The sequence below is a fragment of the Falco naumanni genome, chromosome 1 (genome assembly GCF_017639655.2).
Source record: "Falco naumanni isolate bFalNau1 chromosome 1, bFalNau1.pat, whole genome shotgun sequence".
Classification (NCBI taxonomy): Eukaryota; Metazoa; Chordata; class Aves; order Falconiformes; family Falconidae; genus Falco; species Falco naumanni.
Genome location: NC_054054.1, coordinates 110,152,552 through 110,169,501, shown reverse-complemented (window position 1 = coordinate 110,169,501; position 16,950 = coordinate 110,152,552). Strand labels below are relative to the sequence as shown.

General features: G+C 38.6%; 1 protein-coding gene across 10 annotated transcripts in view; it reads left to right on the top strand.

The window, feature by feature from the left end:
* Positions 1-16,950, top strand: part of BCAS3 (BCAS3 microtubule associated cell migration factor) — a 369,883-nt gene that overhangs the window by 151,297 nt on the left and 201,636 nt on the right. For all 10 annotated transcript variants that reach the window (XM_040618651.1, XM_040618679.1, XM_040618660.1 and 7 more), the window contains 3 exons: positions 980-1,104; positions 1,751-1,916; positions 3,100-3,200. In XM_040618651.1, the coding sequence (XP_040474585.1) occupies positions 980-1,104; positions 1,751-1,916; positions 3,100-3,200 (392 nt within the window). The remainder of the gene's footprint in view (positions 1-979; positions 1,105-1,750; positions 1,917-3,099; positions 3,201-16,950) is intronic.

Sequence of the window (16,950 nt, the reverse complement as noted above, 5' to 3'; positions counted from 1 at the left end):
GTCACAGGCTGATATATTGTGGAACAAGAAATTAATAGAAGAAAAAAGGAAAGAAGAGAAAGGTAGTCAGAAGGAAGCAGTGAAACAGTACAGAGAAATACAAAATAATCCAATTTAAAAAACTGGGAAAAGGGGAACATGGAAAAGGAGGAATCCTTTGTGAACTTCTCAAACAGCTTTTCCTTTAAGGAAAGGGTGAGATCTTAGTTTAATAAATTGAGGAAATGGGCAATGCTCTGAACATAGTTTTGAGTTTATACAAAGCCGAATGTTACATATCTTCAGATTCCTGTAAGGTGGAATGCTACATGCTGTTTCAATAAAACATAACGATAAACCCCTGTATCTGCTACCTGCACATTGTGGAGTTTCAGAGAAGAATGTATCTGAATCTCTTTTTACATAATATAATCCCTGATTTGTTTTTAACACGTAGCTCATGAGTGTATGCGTTGTTTCCCTTTCCTTGTATCCTCCGCATGTTTTTCCCTCTTGCCCTTTTGCCCATGTCATGTATATCCTAGTGGTCTCAATGGCATCAGTAATGTGCTGAGTTACACCCTATCAGTAGTCACCGTTAGCTAATTTCTAAGTTTCTTTTGAAAACACAAGAAAATATCAGCCACCTGGAATGACTGACCCAGAATCTGTATTTTCATTCCCAAAGGACTTACAATTATAAATGTTTTCACTTTGGAAGTTGTTTTTATTGAATGCAAATATTCAATATTGGGTCTTTTAAACAGTCCAGCTAATTCTCCATTATGAGCCAGTGCTGTTCTTCAAGTTAATGAGTTCAGTGATTGAGGGGAATTTGGAACCTATTATTGAGAACTGCTGAGCATCTGTAAATCCTGCTAAATCTTATGGGAACTGCAGATAGTCACCATTTCTGAATTAATATCTTAGAATGACCGTTAAGCACATGGCATCTTAATTTTTGAGAATTAACTTCCATAAATTTATTTTGTTCTTTAAGCAAATCCAAACCAGCTCCACAGATTTCACCCAGTAAGTCTGTGGGAGGAGAGTTTTGTGTTGCTGCAGTCTTCGGATCATCAAGGTCATGGTTTGCAAACAATCCTGGTCTGAAAAGGGAAAAAGGTTGGTATAGTACAAAAGTGTGTCTTGCATTTAAATTTAAATTCTCTATTTTTCTGATAACCTCTGAGTAGTAGGTGCTTATCTGTAGTTTTACTCCTGTAACTCAGTGACAGTGGAGATTTCTGGGAATGCGGTTGGGGTGCTTTTGGTAAATAGGACAGTTTACAAGAAATTTTAATGAGTGAAATAAATCATTCATCTTTTATTATGATACAGTGACAGAAAACAAACATTGGTAGTTCAGTCCAAAGATACTGTGTGAAGTGTCACTGAAGAAGCTGTGAGGGTAAAGGTGAGACACCTTTGCTAAATAAAATGTGCAGCCGCGTGTTTAGTACTGTGTGATTACCTGAACACACCTTGGTGAGAAACTGTTCCACCTTCTCTTATATGCGATACCCCCATGTTTTTTTGAAAAAAAAAAAAAAAGAAAAAAGAAAAAAAAGAAAAAAAAAAAAGAAAAATGGTGTGCTTTGTACAATTTTCTCTTTGTCTCTCCAGGCCTTTCACTTCTTTTAAGTCACCTTTTGCCTGCAAGCATATAAAGGCAAGAGACTTGAAAGAATGAGCCTACTATTTCTGTAAACGTTTTTTTTCTGTTTCTGCTCTGCTACTGAAATAAGATTTTCTTTCTTCCTGCAAAAAGATCAATCAAAACAGTTTGTTGTGGAGTCATTGTATATTATCAGTTGTTATGGTAGCCTGGTGGAACACGTGTTGGAACCACGGCCGCTCAGCACTGCTCCGAAGATTAGTGATGACACACCTTTGGAAATGATGACGTGCCCAAGAGCCAGCTGGACTTTGGTTAGGTAGCTCATTCCTTTTACTTTCTTCTTCTTTTTGTCCAGAAGATGGTAGTGATCTGTATTTTTTGGAAGGGGTGAATGAACTGCAGCATGATTTTTCACCCTATTTTTATCTTAAACTTCATCTTAATAACTCTTAAAGTTTTCCATTGAAAGAGAGGACTGGTGATAGAAACTTTGGGCTTGACTTTTCATGTAGTGCTGTTAGCGCTTACTTGTCTGAATGGGAGATAACCATTTAAATACCTCTGTGGCCCTGGAGCCTACATTGACCATGTTTACAGATCAATGGAGATCCTTATCAATTGGTGATTTTAAATGATCGGGTTGTAATTTAGCTTTTATGTAAGGACTAGAAACAATTATTTTAATAGTGTTAAAGTACAGAATTCTGCCATGAGACATGAGTGAGGTTTCCACAATGAGGCACTGCAAAGAATTAGGCAAGTTATCCTGTAAGCAGATGAAGGTTGCATTTCTTAAGACAGTTGGAGAAATTATTCCTGACATGTGGAAGAAAGTAAACAAAAATTGATGAGAAAATGTTGTCAGTGCTTTTGACGTTTTAAAATATTTTTCTATCGATTTTTCTTGGCTCCTATATTCCTTAGTGCTGCTTATGGCTGGACTAGATTGATCAATACTTGATTTACCAAGCTATTTAGGAATGGCCCACCCTAATTAAAATTACAACACAGACTTCTAGACCATTATTGTTGAAATGAGTAGGTTGTAATGGAATTGAAAACTCTAATTGGATCAATAGTCCATAACTTTACACAGCTTTATTTTCACAGTTTGTAAATGCTCAGTGACTTTACAGTATCAAAGCAATGCTAGTTAACAGAACAAAAAAGTTCCCCGGTTTCTGTTGTGTGTTTGTATAATGTCAGTGTGACATACAGTGGTCTTAAATGTATTTACCAACTTAATCTAAACCACCTTCATCATTTTTTTGCGCAATACATGCTGCAGTTGACAAACAAGTATTGTCTTTGCCTCACAATCTGCGCGATTTGGTCCTGCTGCTCAACTGCCTGTGGTGTATTGCAGTGTTTGAACAAGCTAATTTAAATAATTACAAACATTTTGTGAGCTTGTATAGATAATTACATGTGATGACAGAAACACTGATTTACATACTCTGTATTAGCTTAAATATTAATAGTCTTGTGTTTTACCTCAGAACTCCTCAGTGGAATGAACTCCAACCACCATTTAATGCAAACCATCCACTGCTCCTGGCTGCAGATGCTGTACAGTACTACCAGTATCTTCTGGCTGGCTGTAAGTAGCTGACAACTTTTTGTCTTGTCTCACGAGCATGTTTTAAGCTGAGTGTGACTTTCAGAGTTGGTTTTTCAGCCTGCATTTATTTCAGTATATGTTCAAATGCAGAGTAGGGCTGTGTGTAACTGTATTAGTAATGATAGAGTAGTGAATATAGCTTCTTTTTGGTATGAGTCAAAGTTGTGAGGTTGTCACATAGCCAAAGTATGAGTGCTTGGCTGGCCTTGAAAGTGTGACCCACTTGATACCCTGAAGTCTTCGGGGTTTCTTCACCTCATTTCTTCGCATGCTTTTAGCCATTTCCTCTCGTGAATTCAGTACTCAGTGACAAGCGAGTGCATCTGCATTTTCCCTCTCCCCTGGAACTCCTGATTGCTGGGCTACTTCCAGCCAGAGTCTCAGACAGCTGCTTCCCTTGGGAGCCTTGGCATCGCTTCCAGGGACGGCTGCCCACCTGCCTCGTCCTCTGTCTTACCCAGCCACGTTGTTCACAGGGAACCAATGTGCAGAGCATTGCCTATGCGAAAACATTTATAGACCTATATCTACAGATATATGGTATATTTTATATAATATATATAAAAGTCATGTATTTTATATTGGTTTATAGATAAATGAGTATTCATGTTATTTTTTTTATTTTGACAATGCAAAAAAAGAGGACAATATTAACAGTGAGTAGCAAGTCTCTCTTTTTTGCCTAGGGTATAGTCAAGATTAAAGTGAGGCAACAGTCAAAGTTTCACAAGGGAACAACTCTTGGCAGATGTAGCGGTACTCTTGGGGAAACTAGACCCTCTGCACAGTTGTCAGTGCAGCTAACGCCAGCACTTATGTGACACAGGCATTCTAAAATGCAGAAAGTGGACATCTGGGCCAAAACGCAGTTTGAATGTGACTGGTAAAAACAACATCGGTGCCAGATTAGATCTGTTGCTTCTACCTGTCCGTCTGTTGAATGTGCTCTAAGCTCAAAATGTTGTGGAAACCTACAGCGTTAGGGTCTTCCATTTTGCATGCTGCAGAGAAAAGGGAAGAAAACTGAAAAGGTATAAAAGACTGTGAAAAAGTAATCAAAAGTGCACAACACTGTGTTAAATGTGCCTTTTGGCTATAAGTTTTTTGCTGGATTCTGGTGTTTTTTTACTTACAGGTATGAGAATTCTGCTTTGAGATAAAAGGGTATTGCAATGATGTATTTTGCTTATATAATATTTCACAGTACAAATATAGATCACTATTTTCAAATGAGTATGTCTAAAATTAGGTGTGCGAGCCTATACTTAAATTTTCATACAAATATTTTGAAGCATTGTGTACAATCAGGTCAACAAATATATTTGTAATTTATACCAAACTTTTAACAGATGCTATTAACTGTAGAGCGTAGGTCTAATTTCATGTTGTAGTTTAAGGTAACTGCTGCCACATAGTCTGCTTGTGCTGCTAATAATTCATTTGATATTTATTTTTTTAACCATTGCTTACACACCTGCTGCTGAGTAGCCCTGAAACAGTCTCTAAAACTGGCTTTATTCCACAAACACTGCCTATGTTTGCAAGTCCTTGCAGCTTGCCTATTTGGGCCAGATTTCTTCCCCCTCCTTGCCCTCCCCAAATTCTCTGCTCTAGTTTTAGATGTCTTTGTCATCCCTGTTGGTTTTAGCTATTTCCCCTGCATACTATCAAATGTATAAATATTGTAAATACCAATTATTGTATGTAGTATGCAGTTATTGCAGTATGGGTCCAAGAGCACAGGATGCTCTCTGGAGAATTCTGGACATTTTGTAAAAATAGTTTGTCTGCTTTTTAGTTTCTGTTGAAATTAAAAGCAATGTATTGCTAAGATATGGTCTGAACAAAAGGCTTTCTGTGAGTATCAGTGCTTTTATACAGAGGTCACATTTATCCCACATACTGAAATCAGGGATTGATGTGGTTCACTGTGTATTTCATTAACAGCTCAAATACTACACATATCAAATGGGTTTGTACTGAAAAGTTTTTTAAAGGAAGAAGAAGGAGTGGTAACTTAAATTCCCACAAAATAATGAATTTGTATTATTTGAACTACAGTTAAGACTTCTAATTAAAGTTTTATTTCACATAATAGGAATTCTTTAAGATGGCTGTGGAATGTAAAGAAAATGAGAATAATAATCACTGAAGACAAAAAAAGTATCTAGAGAACATAGTAAAAATGTCATTAACAGGGAAATTTGTGTATATCTGATCTTCTTTGAAGTTTTATTTGTCTTCTGGATTTATTCTAGCTGAAGCTACTCAGTGAAGTTTCTGAAAAAATTGAGTCAAACCAGGATTCACACAAAAGAGTCCCAGGCACCTGTTAGCTTTCCCCCTATTAAATACATGCTAAATCGAAGTTGTCGGGCTCTGCTTACCTGCAGTAATGTAATGGGTTGACATTAGCTGAAGCCTGTGGTTTGATGTGCTATCACTTCCGTCAGTAAGTTTAATTGCCAGCAAATGGCTAAATAGGGGCTTAGGGTGAATGTTACATCTGTCTGCCACGTTAGTGGTAAGAGGAATTCTGGCGCCGTTTCAGGGTCACTATTTGTATCTGTCTATCAGAGGTAGAATACAGCAGTTTCTCTCAGTTTCTGTATAGCATTTCTGCCAATTGTTTGGCTCCATTAAGTGTGCAGGGGAAATAAAAGCCTGAATGACCAAGTCACAAGGGGGTATGGATAGACCCTTTCTTTGTCCACACTCAGAACATTGCATTAGGTCTCATTATCCATTTATAATAAGCGACCTTTGCCCCCTGGGTCATTGAAAAATACTCAGTGTGTTTTTTAGCACAGAGTACCTCTGTCAGCAGACGGACAGAACAATGAAACGTCTGGCGGTCTGGTTGGAGGGCTATACTGTGCAGGTTTTCATAAATATTCAGTTTGATGCCAAAACACAGGACCAAAATCTTCCTTAGTCTCTGAAAAGTATCAAGCAGGCCAGTGAGTTCTTGCGATAAAAAGAAAATATTCTAAAAATACTGCATTTAGTTACTTACACGCAGTTCAGCTTTTAATATTTTTAAAGAATCTTAAAGATCTTTGATATTCACAGCTCGTAAGGAATTAACAAGGAGCCATTGTATGAAGAAATATTTTGTACAACAAGTGTCCAAGACCTTTATCCCAAGGGTATTTGTGAGTGGCTTAGCACAGCTGTTTCATTGCTTTGAGGTCAGCTGTGACATCTGCTGCAGAAACCTGGCTCGGAGTAGGCAGTTCCTACCTACCTGAGCACTTTATCACGGCTGTGGCTGGTGCAGGGAGGTGAGAAAGTGGGTAGCAAGAGATTTGGACCTTTCTGTAAGTTCATGGCTTGAAAGCGAACTTACATGTTAAATTCCACAGCCGGCTGGCCTGCAGGAAGTGTCTGTGTCCTGCTCCTAACTGTTGTGGGCTTTTTGCAGTTGGTCAGAGTGAAAAAAAAACCATTCCTAAGAATCTCCTCGCCTTCTGACAGAGCAGCTTTCAGACCTGCTTTTGTTCTCCTAAGAGATCACCCTGCAAAGCCCTGTATTTGCAGTCCTCAGGTCTTCAGTGCTGGGTGTTAGGTGCTAGATGTTTCTCTCCTACCCTTCTCAGACTTAATACGTAAATAATTTAATACATTTTACCTTACTTCTGCGTGTAGTATTCCCTCTTCATTTGCTCGTGTTCTGAGCAACCCCTAAATCTAATCACAACAGAGGAAGGGAACGTAAGTCACGTTTTATTCTACCTAGATGCTTTTCCTATACCATAAATAGCATCACCTGGTACGGTTAGACTGCCATAGCAGACCTGGCAGTGGGAAGAGAGCTGTGTGGGGCACTGTGTGCAGCCACAGGAGGGTTTCTGGTGTCCACAGGAACTTGCAGTGTAAAGGACTTGACTTTCTTCAGAGAATTGCCAAGTTTCATCATCACTTATTCTTTACATACTGCTTGTTTCCTGCTGTTTAGTACTTAGGAATTAAGATGCTTCTGGTGGTATAAACTCTTGAGGCATGCTGTTAAGATGCACTTTTTGTGTCCATGAAATTCTGCTCTGTGTGTTCAGATTTTTTTTTCTAATTAATACTTTTTTTCTCTATTACCATGACCCAAAGTCTTGCGTGCTTGATTGACTTAACCTGTGTTTCTTTTCTCTGACTCCTGTGTCTTCCATTTTGCATGTTTTAATTCATACAAATGTGTGCCCGGTACATAATGGCATTGCAACGAAAATAGATAACTTTGCATAACAGCAGAAAGTCTTACCTCCTCATTTCATACTTCTTACTTCCTTTCTTCCTTACTCCTCCTCTTTGAATTCAGTTTTTCATTGCACTGGAGGAATGGACTGTAGTTGGAATATCTGAAACATGGACAATTAACACATTCATGAAAAAAAACTGAAATCAGACCCAAAACTGCTTAAGAAAAGGTATTGAATAAAATGAGATATGGTTTCTCTCCTCTGGCTCTGGAAAGGGCACCTTCACATTCAAGCAAGAGTTTTGCCTCATCAGGACCAGTTTTATGGAGACGACCTGCAGTTGTCAGAAGCAGGCCAATGACAAGAATTAATATATTAACTGGTATGCAGTACTGTTTGACAAATTGCTTACTAAATACATCAAAATTGATTGGACGTTCTGTGTTTAAATTGACAAATGACTGCATTAGGGGAAGGAGGGAAATCCATTAATTACAGCTGCCCTCAACCATAGGAAATGTAATCGTATAAATATAGATTTTGTTAAAACAAAAGTCTCTACTTTACTGTAGTGTTGCTGGTAAGTGTACTTGCACCTCTCTGCTATTAAACCTCCAATAGGAGGTTTTGAAGACAGATCTTTGCAATTGGCTTTTAAATAATCAAAGACCATTTCTGTTGTGTTAAAAGGAATGATGCAGTGTTTCTTTATTCCACTCTGACCGCTTCTGGAAATTGTTTCTCTCTCAAAAAAATGGACATGTAGCCAAGGCTTCTGCTGTCTCATTAATTGTTTATTCTAAATGCGATGTAATTCATATTCCACGATGGTAGGATTCAAACCAGTACTCTGTATTCTCATTCTTTGTTCCTGTACTGGTCTCCAAGTAATACTTGCAGGGCCGTTACTTATTTCTGAGTAAGAATTTGCACTTGAGTTAGGCCTGAAGATATAATCAGTTTTATAGACTTCGTTAAGGGATTCTTGAAAAGATTAAGGTCTGTATTTATAGCTGCCTTTGACTTTTGGCTGTTACAACAGATTTTCATTTCTGGACCAACTGTTGTACATATCTTGCATTTTTACTGAAAACAGCTTTCATTAGAATCAAACTTAGTAACTATTCATTGTCTTCAAAGGGAGGGGGTTAGCTTTTCCTCACTGTTTGTTTGGGCTAAATGATAACACAATTTATACGGATAATCTCTGTAACTCTCACATCATGTTTGCACTTCCTGTTCCCTCTAATGAAAGCTATGCACCCTGAGCAAGACTTTTGTCTCTAAGCAACGTTGTGGTTCTTTATAGCCTATTTTATATTCCCTTCATACATTCCAGTGATGGAAATAAAAATTCCGTACATAGAGCTAGCTAATACTGTGCCATGGAAAGCAGGGTTGAGAGTAAGAGTGGAGAGTATATTAAATAACTGAGCTATGAAGACAGATACTATGAAAAACAAGCTATGATGCATGTAGTGGTAGCCAAAGTGCTGCCGTGTGAGTTATGTCGAGCAGGCACAGTAAGGAATCTGGTCATTCTGGTCTGCAAGCCTTTTTCCCTGCGCAGCAGAGCATGATGGTGGTCTGGTAATAGGTTGATGAACTGGGGCTGATAATTACATTTAGTGTTCTACCACTTCTCAGCCTTCTACCTCTGTTTTTCTTCTTGCACTCTTTTGTGTGTGTGTATTTAATAGCGTATTCTTTCTCACTAATATGAAAACATAGATGTTACGGTATGTGCCCCACCATACACATAACTCAGAGTGTGTGTATGTAGCGTGTTCTATGAGGCCGGAGTGCTCTGTGTATGTTCAATGTCTATCACAACGGAGCTCGATTTCAGATAATAAAACTGATCAAAACCAGAGCCTGTTCTATAACAACAATTACGGTATCATGTAGTTACGAGGTGTTCAAAGCCTTTTTGCTCTGTTTCTGTGACATCTCTGCACGGCTGTGGTCGGAGGTGAGTTGGGAGCAGATTCACTGGTTAGTGCCCTCAGCTGCCCGTTGCAGCGTCTCTGCTGGGCTTTACTGGTGCTGCAGCAGCGCTGCTAGCACTTCAAAGCAACATTGGCCAGTTTCACATAATCCACCCATGGAAGGCTGTCTAAACAAAGCTCTCTGACCTTACCCTGGAGTGGGTGAAGCCCACTTGAGTTTATATGAGCTGCTGTTCTGGGAAGCCTGGGAGAGGAGCTGGAACAAGCAGTGGTGTGTGGGTTAACATTTTAAACTGCCATGGTTTTTATGTACCGATTGTATGAATGTTACCAGACTACTGGCATTTCAGATGTACCCATGCCCCACAGATGAGGGCCTTTCTGCAAACTTGTGTCGATTGAGTGTTACGGGCTTAAAACTGCAGGAAAATACGTGCCATCCATGACCAGTCAGGGTGGTGGAGGTGGCATGGCAGAGCTGCGGGCCACCTGCAGGATGGCACATGGGGGAGGCTGCTTCGTCAGTCTGGGCGGACGGGAAACCAGCCTTGTGGTAGACTGAGCCAGCCCCGATGACAGGACGTGTTGCATTTTGATGATGCTGCCAGGTTCCCCCCTGATTCTCAGCAGGGGTATTACAGCTAACTCTTTGTGAGCTGTTAGCGGGATCCGCTTAAAGATGGGAAACTGTCTGATGTTGTTAGTTTGGTACTGTGTGTGCAACCGGCACACAGCTGAGATTTCATGTAGTTACTTGGGTACGTATGTTTAGCTTCATTATCCAGATGGGAAATTTTTTTTATATTTTCTACATACTCAGTTTGCCATTATTATTCTTTCTACTTGAAATTGCCTCTACCTAGTGGATCATTTTCATGAAATTCTGCTTTGCTATTGCCATATAATAAAAGAATACAACATACCTTTTAAAAAGAGCTTCCTGGGTCTCTGCATCAGCAGTTTCAAAGGAGTTGTGCAAATGTCCTGTAAAAATCCAGATCCTTAGGGAAAAGATTATAGTTCCTTGAAATTCTGAGGACATTTCTATACAGAAAAATGAGTTTCAGAATTTCAGAAAATTAGTTCCTAAGTGTTTATCATGACTCAAGTATTCTCTCCAAATAATACATGAAAATATGAGTGCGTGTACTTATATATATATATATATATATATATATATAAATACACGAACTTATAACTGTAAGTGATACAGGTAAAACAGGTTGTAGAACAGTTTTGGCAATTTAAAAAATATTTCATATTTGGAATTTTTTACTGTGTTTAAAACTGTTTCAGATCTTATATATAATTCATATATATAACTCATAAATGTGTATATATATTTATGTATATATTTTATGACTACAGTTAAAAAATGTCCAAGCATGCATTTCTCTTACAGAGAGTGGATTCCAAGCATGCATTTCTCTTACAGAATTGTTACATGTATTTGGGATTTTCTAGCAGTAGTCGCAAACAGTGAAAATGGAATTTTCAGGTTTGCTTCTTACACTTGAAGGCATAACAGATTGCAAGATAATCTGGATAACCTTCCCATTCCAGAAAAGATGTTTCTAATGAAATTGTAGTTCATGGTACATTTTTAAGGGAAGACTGTGTTTCCCTAAAACTGTAACCTGCACTTCCTGCTCCCTACAGGAAACAAGATTGAGTGATAAAGGGAAGCAGATTTAATTTCTGACTGAGAATGTGTCTGATTGGGGTAAATCAGGCAGATGCCATTTCATGAAAGAGCTGCATCACTGCATGTGAGTGGTGGAGCAAATCAAGACACATTCTTCAGCTGTAATTGGTGTTTGTGAAATAATATAGGTGAGGTGGATAAAAATGAACTCTGTAAGGTCTGTTGGATGCTGGCAATGTATGTTAAGTTTTTGATGCATATATACACCTGGGCATGTGCGTGGCTTCATCAGGTTACTGAGTACTTGCCCATCTTAATCCGTATTTTATAAACTAAATGCTGGAAACAGCACTGCATATAGGAATTAAAATACTTTCAGATGTGTACAAACAACAATAATGAACAAGGGCACATGCTGAAATAGTTCTTTACTATTCTTACATGGTCATCTGGAACTTCTTAGAGAGGGGTCCATCAACACGAAGGGGTCAGTTTTCAAAGCAGTGTACAGGGATTTAGCCGCGCGACTCCTATTGACGTTAATGGGAGTCAAACGGGTAAATCCCCACGCACCGCTTTGAAAATTTACTACTAAGCCTCTTGACTTCTCACTACATACTTTGATTGTAACAGTAATCCATGGTTAACATAATTTTCCCGACAATAATGTCAAACATACTTTTGAAGTCAGTGAATTATAGAAATAGTTACCTCTTCCATAATTCTTTAAAGATGGCCCTCAGATGGATTTCGCCATAGGTTCATGGAGTTGAAATTATTCTTAAACTTGAGAAAAAGTACGTATGTTACCCTCTGGTACAGAACCCATAGTCTGCTCACAGTCTGAGCATTTGAAATGTTGAACAACCTTAAGATGCTCCGTACTGTAATACTATGGTCTAGCTCTGCCCAGATTTAGAGTTCATTATACTTGACTGGTTTCCTATGGGAACTTTGAGAATGGAAGCTGGAGTTAAGCACAGTGAATGTATACCAGTCCTGCACTGCAACCAGGAGTAATGGTGAAGCCTGAACACCTAATCAGCACCTTTTAGGGGAAAAAATAATATGCCAGGCTGTGGACTGTCAGATCAATGTGAAGTAAGGAGCAAGTAAAGCAGTCATCAAACCTGGGAAAATCTTTGTGAGAATTCATATCCTGATTACAGACCTTTATGATTAAAGTGCTGATACAGAGAATGGATGGTCTATAATGCACCTAATAAACTGTGGGCAATACATAAATAACAAATGAATAAATCCATAAGTCAAATGGTGGTGTGAAATAACTGTTAGGCTGGCTAAACTCCTGGTTTACAGGGGGGTTTTAGCTTAATTTTATGATGTTTATGCATAAAAAAATCCCAGAAAGTCCTAACAGGAAAAAAGAGTGGGGAAAAGTTTGGGGTAAAAGGAGATATTTTAATTTGGATGGCATGCTCCTGCAGAAGTTTACAAGCTGAAAAATGCATTAAAACCAGAACTTTGTTCAGTAACATATAGCCACAAGTAAAAATACATAGAGCATATCACCAAACTACAAACAGTTTATTTTAAACATGAGTGTAAGCATTCTGTCTAAAATGAAAATCTGGACCTTGCTTTATTTCCAAACTTGAGCAGAGTTAGAGCCAGCAGGCATAGAGCTGTGGCTGTAAGAGAAGATTTAGGAACGTGCTGCAAAACTCACTAAGCAGTTGTTGGACTTGAACTACATGGCAAACCTGACCGAGGGATACTGAACCCAACCTCTGACAGAAGTGAGATCACATCTATAAGATGGAAAAAAGGTGAACCTGTTGAATTTGAAGTGGCTGCGTGTAGACCTAAACCAGAACTGTCACATTCTACTTGTCATGGGTAACATGATGTAACTAATGCGCCAGTAGTTCCAGAAGTAGCATAAAGTAAATCATTCAAATTGTGGAGCTTAATTTTAAGAGAAGTACTCCTGAAGCTTGTTGACAAGCATGTGATTACCTCAGCTGTCCAAACTGCCTATGATTATTTTAGGTATAACTTAGGAAGCACAGAAAAAAACATCAAAATCAGATGTTAGTGTGTGATCTGTATGAAACCGGGGGATATGTAATTTTTATTCTGGGTACCTGTTTGCTGTGGACATCACTACAGACTGCACGTGGACACAGAATAGACTTCCAACTTAATGAATTAGTTAAGAATACACCATTTCTGGTTTTGCTAGGTTTTAGAATCTTATTTCAAATTCTAAATTTTGTGTATTCAGTTGAAATAGAGGAAAGCTCCCTGGGTGTCTGCAGGCATGTGTACAGCGGGCAGCACAGAACAAATAGTCTTTATAGGTCTCCAGTGCCTTTGTTTGCTCTTAATTTGGACAAACATACATCCCTCAGAGAAGAGCACATTGGGAGTTTCATATATAACTCTTAATTAAATTGAATTGTGTAAAGCTTATTTGTATAAATGAGAAAATTAAAACCTTTTGGTTCAAGAAGTACACAAAACTAGGTAAAACTAATGATTTATTGTTCACAAATTAAAACCATAAGGGCACACATTACAATTGAGCTGTAGTGGTTCTTTGTTCCAACACTTCTATGCTGCTGAAAGATGACAATTTATAATCTCTGAATGAATAAAGATTTGTCTTAGGTCTAGGTATTTATTGTATAATTAGCCCATCTATGAACAAAACCACTGCTTGTTAATTCCAATACTTGTCAAGCATGTGTATTTGTCTAGGTCTTGCTCACGTGTCAGGAATGCCTATGCAAATTATTTGAGGTTGGTATAAATTGTTTTTTTTCTTTATTTGTCACTAAAATTCATGACAAAGTTTCAAAACAGTGGGGTTTTTTCTTCATACTTGGTCATTGAACTGTGTGAATCAGGTCCTGGTGTTCCAGAGGAATATCCAGCTCAGCTGTATTTCTGCCTGTGTTTCAGCTTTTGTCTCCACAGTCACTTCTGTGCAGTTTTCCTGGCACTAACAGTTATCACACAAGTGACTAAATTTGTGGGGGGAGGGGGAGCGGTATCCCAACCCTTACTTTTAATCTTTATTCAGTGTAGTGGAAAGATTAATCCTGTAACTGCAGAGAAGGCAGTATGTAAACTTCAGAATTTTACCTTAGATTATGGGTAAGCACCTGCACCTTTGATTTTGAAGGTAGAAAGTGAGGTGACAGTTTTCAAGTCATCGAAAGAAGATGAAGAACAACAGTTTTCGTTAAGATTCTGTTTCTCCTTAGTTAAACGTGGAGTGATTCAGTGGAGCTAGTCAGGATGGAGGGACAGGAATACATTCCAGACTTAGAGTTGATGCAGATGACTTTTCACTTGAAGGAGGACAGAGATTAAAGTTACTGCTGTTATTTTTGAGCAGCTCAAAGATGATTTTTGCCCCTTGCCAAATATTTATGGCAAAGTTCTGATTTTTGCTGTAGGTAGGTGGTAGCACTCCGGGTTTTAAAAATTGACCTTGAATGCTTGCTTGTGGACTTTTTTTGCATTTATAACTTTAGATTATCTTTAGAAACTCATGTCATCTTATGCTGCGTAAACAGAAGCTGTAAGTTCTAATTATCACCTTAGATTTTTAATAAACACTCATTTCCTTTGTACTTTTTTGCTCCATGTGTAATCGTACAAATTTCTGCATGCTTGTGTATTTCTAGATGAAACAAACTCAGTTGCATTCTGACACTTGATATATGTTTGTTCCAGATGTTGGTGTAAGAATAGCAAAAATTTAAAAATTGGCATAGCTTGGGCACAAAGTATTGAATTTATTGTTTTAGGAAGGTGCAAAACACCTGCAATTGCCAGTAAAATATCTCTGTGCAACAACGGCTTGCTTGCTCCTTGTCTGTGTGCGCGCCATTTGTGACTCTTCCCCAGTGAAAGACAAATTACAGGAGTGCAAGAAAAAAACGAACCACTACTTGCTGCAAAGCTTTTGAAGAATTTGAATTTTATTATTTGCTGTCCCTGCATTGTAGTGAAATTCTTTGATCATTGAAAAAACTCAGTGTTGTAGTGTAAGAATAGCTTGGCTGGTGTGTAAGAGGGTGCCATAAATTCCAGTGTGAATTCAGATTTTCACAGAATTAAGCTGGAAGATGAAAGATTACTTTCGAGCTCAAATTCCTGGAAATGTGCCTCCAGGCCTAAATTAATCTCGTCTTGGAACTTGATACCAATGCAAGAGGTGTGTGACCCAGAAATGAAGAAAGCATCGGGTTTGTATTTTTAGGACGTATTTGTTCCTATAACTTCAAGGGCATATTTAACTTGAAGAAAATGACCTTATGTATATCTGTAACAAGCAGTACAGTGATGGCAAATCTCCAGCAAGCATCACTTGTCTCAGAAGGTCGTATCTCCCAGAATGCTGCGTGCTCCCACTGCGGGCAGTGGGAGTAGAGCTCGCTTTGCCTGTGGTAAGGCTGGGACCATCGTTATGGGATCCTGCTATCAAAACCAGACTCTCTTTAAATGCCTGCTTTTGCGATAGGTGTGGTACATAAATGCTGTTTTATTAAATAGCAAAATAAATTACTGAGGTTTGACCTCAGCTAAGGCTTTATCACTGTTGCCCTGCTGGTGAACTCTAAGGCAGAGCTTTTTCATGGAATTTAGCATGTCGTCACTTTTTGGTGGAAAGAGTTAACGCTGCACTCTGAAGCTGCACTGAAACGTGCGTTATTGCAAGAGCTGTGCAAAGCTGTGCTTCCTCAGGAAAAGGCGTACAGCGTAGGACCAAAACTGTTCTTAAATTTGAATTTCTTTCTCACTGTAAAGCCGTCTGGAATCTCCAGTGAAACATGAGTATTACACAAGGGAGAAATACAGTGACAAAGCAGGTTGGATGCTGCTCCCTGGTCTAGAGTTTTTGCAGCGAGTCACTGAATAGCAGCTTCCCTAATCTTGACAGCTCTAGTAGTTACCCTTGGGATAGCGGAAGGGGGGGGGAAAGCAGAACAGTCCATAAAGTTCCCATTGGTTCAAAAGCAAAAACATCTGCTAGAGTCATGAACAGTTTGTTAGCGGAGTTCAATAACAGGAAAGCCTGCAGTTGATCAGCTGTGCCCTCAGAACCAGGCATTACTGCAGTCAGTAGAATTTATTGTAGGGGAGCCAGGAGATATGGAGAAGATTAGGGCAACAGCAAAACGTGTCAAAATAATGTTTTTGTTTCATCGGTTTCAAATATAAACTTTACCGGTAAGGAAGAAGTGTGGTCATTATGGTTTCACATTCAGATATTATTTACTGTGAATCGTCAGCTGTTTGTAATCCAGGAAGGTATGTGTATTTTCTTAATACGAGTTTGATATGGGCTAGACAGACACATCCGTAAGTCATTGCATTAGGGCTGTCACGGTTGTAATGGAGCAGATGAATGTAGTTTCTCTATTATCTTTAAAACTGAAGAACACACACTGCTGGAATAATGTCTGTGGTTGCCAGGGTGTGTATGGACACATACATATGTGCAGGCAGAAACTGTATTGATTTCAATGAATATGGCAGATGCGTGGGATCTCACGGGAAAAACTTGACAGGCTGTAAGAATATGTCCCAATGTATATAGTACTTGGAATAATTCTTTAATAAGTTAAGCCCTGAACTGGATTTGGTATATTGCAGGTTTCAGAATAAAGACACTGAGATACAGAGGTGTTAGAAATAGCTCCATAGCTGAGGTTGGGTTCAGATAGCCACTTATACAAACAGGATGAAAATCCCTGTATTTCATATAGTGTATGGATTTATGAAAACCCTGTGCTGTTTATATTATAGAGGCGCCGTTCTGTATTTATGGTTACAATTGTGTCTGCTTTGCCATTATAAACTCCTATTATAAGGGGTTTACAACATGACTGTAAAAATTTGTAGTGGATGGAAACTTGACACATAAAGGTCAACCCTGTAGTAAGATAGTTTTCAAAAATCAA